The sequence below is a fragment of the Octodon degus genome, unplaced genomic scaffold (assembly GCF_000260255.1).
Source record: "Octodon degus isolate 3935 unplaced genomic scaffold, OctDeg1.0 scaffold00022, whole genome shotgun sequence".
Classification (NCBI taxonomy): domain Eukaryota; kingdom Metazoa; phylum Chordata; class Mammalia; order Rodentia; family Octodontidae; genus Octodon; species Octodon degus.
Window position 1 is genome coordinate 9420348 of NW_004524598.1, and position 12725 is coordinate 9433072.

The 12725-nt window shown below is 38.8% G+C and overlaps 1 protein-coding gene across 2 annotated transcripts in view; it reads left to right on the plus strand.

The window, feature by feature from the left end:
* Positions 1–12725, plus strand: part of Rngtt (RNA guanylyltransferase and 5'-phosphatase) — a 331478-nt gene that overhangs the window by 42402 nt on the left and 276351 nt on the right. Inside the window, exons 5-6 of one of the 2 annotated variants that reach the window (XM_004628220.3) lie at positions 2600–2675; positions 4228–4468. In XM_004628220.3, the coding sequence (XP_004628277.1) occupies positions 2600–2675; positions 4228–4468 (317 nt within the window). The remainder of the gene's footprint in view (positions 1–2599; positions 2676–4227; positions 4469–12725) is intronic. The other variant, XM_023711882.1, reaches the window with a different exon arrangement.

Consider the following 12725-nt stretch of genomic DNA (forward strand, 5'->3'; position numbering starts at 1 on the left):
TGTGTGTGTGTGTGTGACCAGCTCCGCCCACCAGGGTGCAGGGCTGGCTGGCATGTGGTGCTGGGGGATTGAACCACCGTCCCTGTGCTTTGCTAAGCTTGTTCTAAGTAGGTGCTTTAGACCACTGAGCCATCTCACCAGCTCCTACGATGAATATTTAAATAAATAATTTTGTTACAGTTACAGATAAATTGCATTAATCCTCCTTAAAATATTCCTTTCACATTGAACACACTTATCCCAGCATTCTTGCCCCTTTCTGAAGCAGTAAGTGTCTTTATTTGTGCTTTTGTGGCTCCCTTGATGTCCTCACTCACTTAAAACATTTACCTTTCCAGTCATTAGGGCACTGGAGAAGAGCCAGAAGTTACCTGGTGCCAGAGCCTTTATAGAGTAGATGAGCACACACAGTAATGGTTTTATGAGCCTGACTTTCTTTTGAGTGACACTCAGCAGTGTTGCCTTTTGTTTATACTTTGTAAAGACATGAAAGAGGGCTTTTTGAGCTGCTTCAGAAAGTCATAAGAACAATGTGATAAGAATGTTTGAATTAAAGGTGAATATTTTGAAAGGAATTAATGTCAATTTAAAAAAAAATTATTTATTTATTTTGTATGCGTGTGTGTGTGTGTGTGTGTGTGTGTAGCCAGCTCATCCCACCAAGGGGCAGGGCTGGCTGGCATGTGGTGCTGGGGGATTGAACTGCGGTCCCTGTGCTTAGCTTAGCTTAGCTTGTTCTAAGTAGGTGCTCTAAACCACTGAGCCATTTCACCAGCCCCAATGTCAATTTTTAAAACTAATTTTATGTATGTATGTATGTATGTATTTAGTGCAGGGTCTTGCAGGGTCTGCAGAGTCTCACTACACAGATCAGGCTTGTAGTAATTCTCCTGTTTTCAGTTTTCCAAGTGCTGGGATTACAGGTGTGCGCTACCACACCCAGTCTCAATCACCATCTCAGCTTGTTCTGGGGGCAGGTTAGGCATGGCAGGCCTGGGATTAAACCTCCGACCCCTGCTTCTGTCTAAGTAGACGCTTTAATCTACTGAGCTATCTGGCTGGGCTTTTTTTTACTGTAATTTTAAAAATTTGAGTGCACATATTTTTTGAACAGCTTTGTATATTGAGACCAGGCAATATCTTATTTAAAAAGATACTAACTTTTCTTGGGGAATTCGTTTCTTAACTTGACTTTCAGTGACATGTGAATTTGTTTCAATATATTGGCTTACCTATGAAATAAAGACAGATTTGAAATAGTTGCTTTGAAATAGTTAATAATCTGCTAATCTTTAGTTATAGAGATTACTTAGTTTACTTTACTATAATCAGTTTTTCTATAGGGACTTTGCGTGGATTCTTTCAACTAGAATCAACTCCCAGATGAATTTATTTTTTCATTAGTTCCTTTTTTACTCTAGTTTCAGGATTTCTTTTATTTATTTCTTTTATTTTTTTGGTGGAACCAGGGATTGAAATTAGGCCCTTGTGCTTGCCAGGCAAGCATTTATTCTACTAAGCCATATCCCCAACCCCTAGGATTTCTTTTAAAAAGGAATATAATGTATCTAAAATGTGTACCATTGATCACAGGGGAAGGACTGGGAAAAACTTATCCCAAGTTTGTCAATTAGATTGACTAATAGATGTTTGTGTGCCTTTTTTTTTTTGTTGAAAATATTTCCTTATTTAAAATATTCAGAATTTTTTGGGAAACATTAAACAAAATTTTTTTTTAAAAAATAAACCTTTTTATGCTTACATTTAAACTCTTAGCTGGGGGCCGGGGAGATGGCTCAGTGGAATAAGCGCTTCCCTAGCAGGCGCAAGGGTCTGAGTTCAATCCCCGGTTCCGCCAAAAACCCCCAAAACTCTTAGCTAATGTTATAAACTGGACTCTAAGCAATTTGTATAGACTTTTTTTTTTTTTTTTTTTTTTTTTTGGTGGAACTGGAGATTGAACTCAGGCCCTTGTAGTTGCCAGGCAAGCACTTATTCCACTGAGCCATCCTCCAGCTCCTTTGGACTCTAAGCAATTTAAACTGACAAATTAAGTTATAAGACAGCATATAAAATTTTAATATAGAAGCTGACAAGATAGCTCAGCAGACTAAAGTGCCTGCTTAGGCAGCCTTAGGCAAGAGCAGGGACTGGGGTTTGACCTCACATGTGGCACCAACCCTGCCCTTGGGACTGGCTGAGTCCGCCAGAGTCCAGGCATGGTGGTGCGAGCCAGTAATCCCAGCGCTGGGGAGGCTGAAAGCAAGAGGATCACCATGAGTCTGAGCTGTGTAGTAAGACTGTGCAACAGGGGCCGGGGAGATGGCTCAGTGGAATAAGTGCTTCCCTGGCAAGCACAAGGGCCTGAGTTTAATCCCCGGTTCTGCCAAAGATAAAAAAATAAAGACTCCTTAAAAAAAATCTTTAAAAAAAAAAAGACTGTGCAGTAACCAAATACATTAAAAAAATAAAAAGAACAAATGTACAGTATAATTTTTTAAAATTATTGAATTGTTTTGATGACAGATTGAAATTTTAAAGGAAAATATGGCCTCCGAAGTGATTTATTAAATTTAACCCAAAACTTTTTGTTTTTCAGGTGTTCATTGTACCCATGGTTTCAATCGCACAGGCTTCCTCATATGTGCCTTTCTGGTGGAGAAAATGGATTGGAGGTATTTGTATCTTGTTATAATGGCAGAAGTTGTACTTAATAGTTGATTATTGTTTATTGTTATTTTAGTTGTAGCATTTTATATTACCAAGTTTCAAAACAATTTTTTGTTACCATGTTTGTGATGCATAATAATTACATTCATTTCATTTAGGGGAATTGTTAACACATGCATAGGTTGATCATTTTTATTCCTACTTTCCCCTACCCTCCCTATAGTGCCAAGTCTTTTGAGATTATAGCATAATTAAAATGGTTTTCAGTTGGGATACGATTAGTTTCTAGGATACTGTTATGTGGTTGTTTTAGAATCAGTAGCAGTTTAGTTGAGTGCTTATAAACTCCATAAACTGTAAATATTTATATATATAAAATTTATCCCAATTTTATCCATGTATATACACACATGTATATGTGTATACACACACACACACACACACACACACACACACACACAGCATTATCAGAAACAATATTTTCAATATTTTGTGCTAGTGTTCAGCTTTGGAAATTAATTTTTTTTTTCTTTTTCCTTTTAACTGGTGTCTTTCTTATTTATTCATTTATTTATTTATTGAGACAGAGTCTCACCGTGTAGTCCAGGTTGGCCATAAGCTCACTAGCCCAGGCTTTCCTTGAACTTTCTCCTGCTTCAGCTTCCTAAGTCCTGGGATCACAAGTGTGCTTGCCATGCCCTGCTTAATGAGTGTCTTTTCTATTGCATAGTAGGAACAGTTTAGAATGTTGTAAAAAAGAAAGTATTTTAGGGACAAGTTACTCCCTTTAAGCCAATCATCATGTTTTTATTGAACACTTGTTATTTGTGAAATGTTTTTAGATCCTGAGAGATTACAACCTTAGTTATCTAAGGTTCCTAGGAGAATTCCTAAGAGAATGGGATATCACTAGCTGAATTTTCTCGTTGACTGATCGAGGTTTGTTGTTTATGTTCCAAAGCCTTGCACACAGTAGTTCTTTTCTGAATATAATCAGCCAAAGTACACATCTGCTTTTACCCTTTGTATTTTACACACCCTCAGTGGTTCTCTGCTGAATAAGCTTCCTAGCTCTAGTGACTCAGATGTTCTGCACAATATTCCCAGGCTCCAGTGCAGACTCAGCCTGTGCTTGTTTCGTCATGATCTGTATAGTTAGTGCCTGGGCCTCTAGACATTTATGAAAAGTCAACATGCTTTTAATCTTGCTCACATTGCTATTCAAATTTCTTTGAATGCTCTTTTTTTTTTTTTCCCCTGAGTCAGACTGTAAGCTTCAGGACTTTAAATTCTTCTTCAGTGATCCTACCCGGATCCCTGATGTGCACTCAATGTAGTACACTTTCAGAGTCGAGGAATTATACTATTAGTGTATCTTAAAACTGCTTCAGAATGAATTTGTCCCTTACCAATTGATTGCCTTTAGGGTGAAGACTGTGGCTCTCTATTTTTACAGACATGTATTATACGTTATATGATGATTTGAATATAAGTGAGTTTTGATAACTATGTATAATGGAGAATAGTGAGGAAATTGCATGGTGTTTTTTTCCATAGTATTGAAGCAGCAGTTGCTACTTTTGCCCAAGCCAGACCACCAGGAATCTATAAGGGTGATTATTTGAAGGAACTTTTTCGTCGTTATGGTGATATAGAGGAAGCACCACCACCACCTGTATTACCAGATTGGTGTTTTGAGGATGATGAAGATGAGGATGAGGATGAGGATGTAAAAAAGGAATCAGAGCCTGGGTCAAGTGCTTCCTTTGGCAAAAGGAGAAAAGAACGGTTAAAACTGGTAATGTTTGAAAATATTGTAATATTCTTTATCTTCTATCCATAAGCTTATTGGAATGTAGAAAAATGGGATGCTGGCCAATGTTCCTTAATTAGATTTGTGAGGTTATTTTTGAAAACCTGTAGTCTGTCTTTTCCAAGTGAAAAATTGAAGTTACTCAAGTCATCCTAGTTATGTTTCATTAGGTAAACCCTGTCTTTTTGAGACAGGGTTTCTCTATGTAGTCCATGGCTGACTTGCACCCAGACTGGCTCAAACTCATGATCTTCTTGTCCCAGCCTACTGAGTGCTAGCATTATGGGTGTGTGCTGCCACACCCAGCTAAGAACTCTCTTGCGTGCATGCAGTTCAGGCTGGCCTTGTGCTCACTGTGTAGCCCAGGCTGGTCTTGAACTCGCAACAATCCTGCTGCCTCAGCCTCCCGAGTGCTGGAGTTACAGGTGTGCACCATAATGTCTGGCCCAAGAATTCTCAGATATTGAATTAAGAATTTATCATTTCTTTACAAAGTATTGTGAGATTCCAAATATCTAGTGAGAATTTTGCTAATAGTTTACAAAATCGTCACACAATTAAAGGGATTTTATGTATGAATATTGCCTTCCTTTCTTTTTTTTCTTTTTTCTTTTTGGTGGAACCGGGGATTGAATTCAGGCCCTTGTGCTTGCCAGTGAAGCGCTTATTCTACTGAGCCATCTCCCTGGCCCTGCCCTCCTTTCCATGGGTGGTATTTTCATGCTTTCTGTAAAGTTGAACTTAAGTTTCTTACTTCCTTTCTAGCTAATCTTGGAAATCTTCTAGAAATAAGAGACTAAAAATAGTAGGAGTCATTCCACTACATGGAAAGAGAGAGAGAGAGAGAGAGAGAGAGAGAGAGAGAGAGAGAGAGAGAGAGGAAGAGTACTGGTTGTATTTGTATATATGTTATGGTAGGACAAAGTGAAAATTGAGGGCAAATGTAGAGAAAATTGTTTATGAACTCAAGGCGTATACTATATTAAGGTTAGGAGTGAATACTCAAGGTATTTGTTGGTAGGCATCGGTTCACAGGCAAGAGTGAAAATGCCTGGCCTGCTTTGTATAAATCGATTAACAATTATTTTAAAGTTCCTTTTTTGAAAAACATTTTTAAAAAATTGTGTTTATACATTTCAAACTTCAAGATCACAAGGCTACTGGAAAGTGTTGATTGCTTTGAAATATAGAAATAATTTCAAAAGTTACTCTTTGAGTTCAACTTACTACTATTTTCTGGATATGGATATTGAAAATACTAAATCACAGCTAGAAAAGTAATCACATTCTAAGGAAAGTTGAATAAATAATTTAGCTTAAAATATGTTATTACCCTATATGATACAATTTTTTGGGAATTGATTTTTAATTTTTTTAAAAAAATCATTCATTTGTTCACTCATTCATTTGGTACAGGGTCTTGTTACATAGCTTGGACTCATAGTGATCTTCCTGTCTCAGCCTCTCCAGGCTGGGATTATAGGTGTGTGCCACCACGCCTGGTTTCAGTGCACACCCAGTGTTCTAGGGCTGGCACAGCATGTGGTACTGGGGATTGAGCTCAGGTTCTTGAGTTTGCCAGGCAGGTCCTTAGACCTCCAAGCTGCCATTCCAGCCAGGAATTCAGTGTTTATGAGGTATGGTCTCACTGTGTAGCCCAAGCAGACCTTGAATTTGCCAAGGGTACTTTAGCCTCTGGAATGCTGGGATTACAGGTGTGAACCAGCATACTGGGCTTGAAGTATGTTTTTAGAAAACAGCATTAATCACAATCATATGGCTTGTACTTTTTGAATTATGTAGTATTTGTTTCTATAGAAATGTTTAAAGCAAAGAGTTACTAATTTACAAAATAGGATAAATTTAAATACTTTTTTTCCCTTGTGAGTGGAAAGGCCTTAAAATGACATTTTGTGTTGTTAAATATCATTGAATTCCTGTAGTTGCAAATGAGCTCCAGTAGAATTGAGAGAAAGATAGCCAATATCTCATTCATTCATTCATTCATTCATTCCAGGGATTGAACTCAGGATCTTGCGCTTGTCAGGCATACCACTGAGCTATCTGCCTAGCCCAAATATGACATCTAAAATAAAATCCTAAGTCTGGTTTCTCCTGTTTTGTCAGTTGCTATTTTAAAATTTTTCACTGTGATTGTGGTTTCACCAGTTTTTATTTGTGGTTTTGTTAGGTTTTGCTTTTTGTATTTTGAATTGGTATTACTTGGTCCATACAAATATATCTATATATCTCTATGTATCTGATTCATATACAAGTGTATATGTATCACTGTGCTGTGCGTGATTCACTCCTCCTGACTCAGTTTCAAAGAGTGCTGCCATTGTGGACGTGTTCTTTCTTGGCATCCCCCCATATATTTATACATGATTATTTTAGTTTTATCGTTTTTTACTATTGTTAAATGATTGTTCCTAGTACTACCATAGTTGTGGAAACTTTCTTTTGTATTGTGTTTGCATGAAATGTTTCCTGTCCTTTCAACCTTTTTTTTTTTTGGCGGAACTGGGGATTGAACTCAGGCCCTTGCGCTTGCCAGGGAAGCGCTTATTCCACTGAGCCATCTCCCTGGCCCCAGTCCTTTCAACCTTTAAAGTTTTAAGGAATTTTTTTTTTTTTTTTTTTTTTTTTGTGTGTGTGTGTGTGTGTTTTGCTCCTTGAATGCCTTCAGGGCACTTTTGCATGGCTGGAGTGTTGTGGGGATCGAACTACAGCAAACTGAGGCTGCCAGCATTGTGGAAGCAGCCACTTAAAGAACTGAGCTAGGGCTGGGCCCCCCAACCTTTAACGTTTTAAAAGATACATGTCTTGTGTAATGTTGCTGGGTTCTATTCAATCAGCAGCTTTTGTATTGTTAACGTGGTCCATACACTTTATATTTACTTGAACTCATAGAGATCCTCCTGTCTCAGCCTCCCCAACAATAGGATTACAGGTGTGTGTCACCATGCCTGATTTTGGTGGCTTCTACAGTGTACCTGGGGTTTTGGGGCCAGTGTGTGGCATGCGGTACTGGGGATCAAACCTGGGTCTTTGTGCTTCCAGGCAGATGCTTAGATTGCTGAACTATCTCCCCAGCCCTATTCTTATTTTAAGAGTGAGTCAGTCTTTCTCTCTCTCTCTCTCTCTCTCTCTCGCTCTCGCTCTCGCTCTCGCTCTGTGTGTCTGTCTCTCTCTCTTTCTGTGTGTGCCTTACCTAATATTTTTGTAATAGTGCCTCTGGAGGAATGTTACTTCCCTGGAATTTTCTTTCCTTTGAGTTCTTGGCTTTTCAAGTCCTAATTACTTTTCTAATTTTTTGGTATCCGAAGCAGGTGCTTTCTTTATTCTGCATTTTTGTCTAGCTTTTTCATGTGGTATAAAATTAGTCTAAATAAGCTAGCTTGCCATTGACAAAAGCTAAAATCTTTCTTCCATTTTGGGGAAAGCAGTTAGGGTTGTTTTCTTTTTCTTTTTAATATATTTGGTTGTTTTAGGGTCTCACTATGCAGCTCGGACTTGTAGTGATCCTCCTGCTTTCAGCCTCCCCAGTGCTGAAATTACAGGTGTGCGCTACTACGCTGGGACTCTGGCTGACTCAGCCTGCCCTGGGGGCGGGGCTGGTGCAGCATGTGGTGCCAGGGATCCAGCTGAGGTCTCTGTGCTTGCCTAAGCAGGTGCTTAGTTTGCTGAGCTATCTCGCTGGCCCCCTAGGGTTGTTCTGTGACAGTGAAGAGATGACAAAGTTTGAGAATAGTGTATTTGTGTTTGTACTTTTTTTTTTTTTTTTTAAATTTAGGGCAGGATGTACAGCGTCTCACTGTGCAGATCAGATTTGTAGTGATCCTCCTGTTTACAGCCTCCCAAGTGCTGTGATTACAGGTGTGCGCCACCACGCCCAGTCTTAATTGCCCAGTCTCAATTGGCGGCTCAGTGCGCCCTGCGGGTGAGGGGGTCGGTATGGCAGGCCAGGGCATTGAACTCCTAGCACCTGTGAATGTGTTTATACTTCTAAAGGCAGTTAAAAAAGAAAAAAAATTCTAAAGCCTTTATGTAGCATTTTGATAGATTTCCCACTCACTTTTAAATCATAATTAGTAAATACTAGAGTTACTGAATCTTTTTTACTTACCGAAGTAGTATAATTATATTAAATGAAGTATGAAAAGTATGTATTTATTTAATATAAAATATATACAAATGATATAAAAGTAAGTTTTCTTTGAAAATAAAGGAACATTTTGAATATATAAAATTAAAATGAAGACCCATCTTTACTCCCATTCCAGTTGCTCATTGCTTTTTGGTCATCTGTCCATCCTAGTTTTTCCATTCATTTATTCAGTTTTGAACCTAGTTCTAATCCAGCATAAATGTATTTTTCTATAGCTTCATTTTCTGATTTTTTTTCAGTCAAGAGTCTTGGTATGTTGCCTAGGTTGTTGTTTTTTTTTTTTTTTTTTTTTTTTTTAGGTTGTTCTTAAACTCCTGAGTTCATGTGTTCCTCCTGCTTTAGTCTCCTGAGTAGCTAGGACTTGACATATATACATACTATTTTTAACAGAACTAACAGATTATTTTTTAACAACACTAGAGGAAACAGTTGAAGAAGCAAACAAAAGTTTGAAGATCAGAGAGGTTATTAGTCCATAGCATAATAGCTACCTGCCTATGAAGAAGAACCAGACAGATTTTGGGGAAATAATACTAAAGATTAAAAAACAAAACAAAGGGGCCAAGGAGATGGCTCAGTAGAATTAAGTGCTTCCCTGGCAAGCGCAAGGGCCTGAGTTCAATCCCCAGTTCCGCCAAAACCAAAACCAAAACCAAAACCAAACCAAACAAAAACAAACACTGAGTAGGCAGGTTGAATAGCAAAATGAAATTAACTGAAGAAATGATTATGCTGGAGGATCAAGCTAGGAAATTCTTCAAGGAAGCTGGGCATGATGGCACATGCCTATAAGCCAAGCTCTTGGGAGACTGAAGCAAGAGAATTGCCATGAGTGTAAGGCCAGCCTGTGCTACCTAGTGAGTTTAAGGTCAGCCTGAATTACATAGTGAGAACTTGTCTCCTAAACAAAACAGAACAAAACCAAAACCAAAACCAAAAACAAAAATGAAATTCAAGAATGCAGCACAATATATAAACTGTTTAGAATTAATACATAGTTTAGAATATACAGCAAGTGAATTAAAAGTATGAAATTTCATACAGAGATAAAAGAAGGTTAGAAACTATTTAAAGTTTATTTTCTGTTGTGCTTTGGGATGGGTCAGAACCTAAAGAATCTTTTTCAGTTGTGCTTTCCATAGTAAATAAATATCTAAAATACATAAAGAGATCAAAAAACCAAATAATTGAATAGCCCAGCAAATAAATGAATAAAATGAGAAGTACAAATGGCCAAGAAGTTTGTGAAAAGGTATTCAACATCTTTAGCCACTGGTGAGATGCAAATCAAAACTATGTTGTGATTCTAACTCTCCCCATTCGGAATGGTTGTTATCAGGAATATAGGAAACAGTATATATGCTGGGGATGATGCAGGGAGGAAGGAACCCTCCTGCCCTGCTGGTGAGACTTTAAATTAGATTAGCTACTATAGAAATTAATGTGGAGGTTCTCTGAAAACTAAAAATAGAGCTACTATTTGATCTAGCCATACTACCCTTTGGATTGTACCTGAAGGAATAAAAGTCAGTACACCATAGGGATACTTGTCCACCCATGCTTACTGTGGCCTGGCCAGTGTGCCCATCAGCAGATAACTGGATAAAGAAAATATGGTATGTGTACACCCTGGAGTGTTATTTGGCTATTAAAAGTGCCCAAATTTTGTTACTTATAGAAAAATGAAGGAATCTAGATATCATAATGATGAGTAAGGTAAACTAGACTAGAAAGATAAGTATTACATACTTTCGCTAATATGTAGTCTCCAAAAAAGATGACAAGAAAGTTGAAGGGAAACTGTTGTTGGACAAGAGGAAGGGAAGAAGGGGAGGAGGTTTAAGGATAGTTAATAAGGGGCCTGAGTATGATCAAAGTACATTATCCACATTGCCTCTGCCACTCCCCCCTGCCCTGTGAAGCTTTAAGGGAGAGTGAGGCAAGGGGATGGGAAATGATTAAAGTGTGTCATTGTGCGTGTATGGGATCTGCCAACATACAAGCTGGGTGTGGTGGTGCACATCTGTAATCCCAGCAGTTCAGAAGTGAAGGCAGGAGAATTGCCGTGGGTTTGAGGACAGTTTAGGTTGCATGATGAGTTCAAGACTGGCTTGAACTTTACAGTGAGCTCGTCTTAAATCTGAAATGAAATCCATTAGTCTGTATAACCAATATACACTAATAATAAATGTGGCAAAAAAGAGGAAAAAAAAAGCAAAGACAAGTGTGTAGCTACATGCTTATAACCTCAGCTACTTGGTAAGCTGAGGCAGGAAGCTGGTCAATTTAGCCACTTTGTCTCAGAAATAAAGGACTGGGGTAGTTACTCAGGGCAGAATGCTTGCCTGCCATTTACAACATCCCAGGTTCCACTCCAGTACAAAACAAGACTAATTGAAGGCAATAGAGTAGAGACAGTTATGTTGAGGATCCTTAGTACCACCCCCACATTAGAAGACATGCTGGAAGGACTAAAGGGACCCAGGATTCAGGTGTATTAAATCTTGTACAACTGGGTTGTAAGGCCAGTGGATTCTGGAGGAATCCATGCACAGGGATTCTTGTGCTCTTTCCTTCCCATGAGGATCATTTGGCATTCTTCCTAAAGCAACGTGTGGATGACATTTCTACCCAACATGTGTGTGGTATTTCTCATTAGATTTTCAGCGAGGGAGAGAAAGATAACTGTTTATTGCAGATATAAAACAGGGTTTTTAATGTGGTATAAAACCAACTATTTTATTAGTTGTGAATAAGGAGCTCGTGTAATTAATGAAGTTGAAAGTAAAGGGTGGGGATAAATGATAGGACAAACCTCTGAGGAGAGGAAAGGGAAAGGAGGTCAAAAGCACTTGTAGAAATAGGTTTCGGGGGGCCGGGGAGATGGCTCAGGGGCTGGGGAGATGGCTCAGTAGAATAAGCGCTTCCCTGGCAAGCTCAAGGGTCTGAGTTCAATCCCTGGTTCCACAAATAGATTTTGGTAAGAGGAGGGAATGAGGGTGTTGTGTGTGCTGCCCCCACCCTTGGTAAGTTTGAGTTTCTTGTGAGTGAGTAGGGAAGATTAGTTGTTCAGGTTGGGGATATATGAGTATGATGGTATGAGGTACCGAGCAAATTTTTACATGATCAGACATAGGATCTAGGCTGAATAGTAAGCAACACCAGCATGGGGAAATTGTTGGATTATGAAAATGGAGGAATGAAGAAACTTGCTAAAATTGCAGAGTAGACATAGTGCAAATAAAAAAGCTGTTTAATGTTAAGCAGTCAAGAATAGCATGTTGGCTTTGCTATTGATGGATGGTTGGGGCTCTGTTTTTCATGTTGGTCAAAAGTAAGTCAATGAAAATGAACTGTGAAGGTTGTCCGGGTTGTTTGGTGGCTCAAGCTGTCTCAAAATATTAATTAGCATGTTGAGAAAAACTGATTACTGTTGATGAATGTAGGGCATTATCCTTTAATAATCAATGAATAGGGGGTTTTATTAGTTAGACTCTAGACTATTTAAATAATAGAATTTATCAGGAATTAATGGGTGGAGCTCAAGCACGGGAATGTAGTCAGATATCAGGACTATTCTGGACCCTGGACCTAGAAAATTACCTAGAACCTAATTGCTATTATTTCTTCTTTTTAGTTTGAGACAGGGTCTTGTTATGCTGTTCAGGCTGGCCTTGAACTCTTTATAGAGCCCAGGCTGGCCTTGAACTCATGGTTATTGGGTGATAGTCCTACCTGAGCCTCCTGAGTGCTGGGATTACAAGTGTGTGCTACTATGCTCAGCTTTAATTTTTTCTTTCCTTTTCTTTAATACAGGGATTGAACTCAGCCCTTGCACTTGCCAGGGAAGCGCTTATTCTACTGAGCCATCTTCCCGGCTCTTCTCTTCTCTTCTCTTCTCTTCTCTTCTCTTCTCTTCTCTTCTCTTCTCTTCTCTTCTCTTCTCTTCTCTTTTTTTTTCTTTTCTTTTCTTTTCTTTTCTCTCTCCTTCCTTCCTTCCTTCCTTCCTTCCTTCCTTCCTTCCTTCCTTCCTTCCTCCTCTTCCTCCTCCTCCTCCTCCTCTTCCCCTCC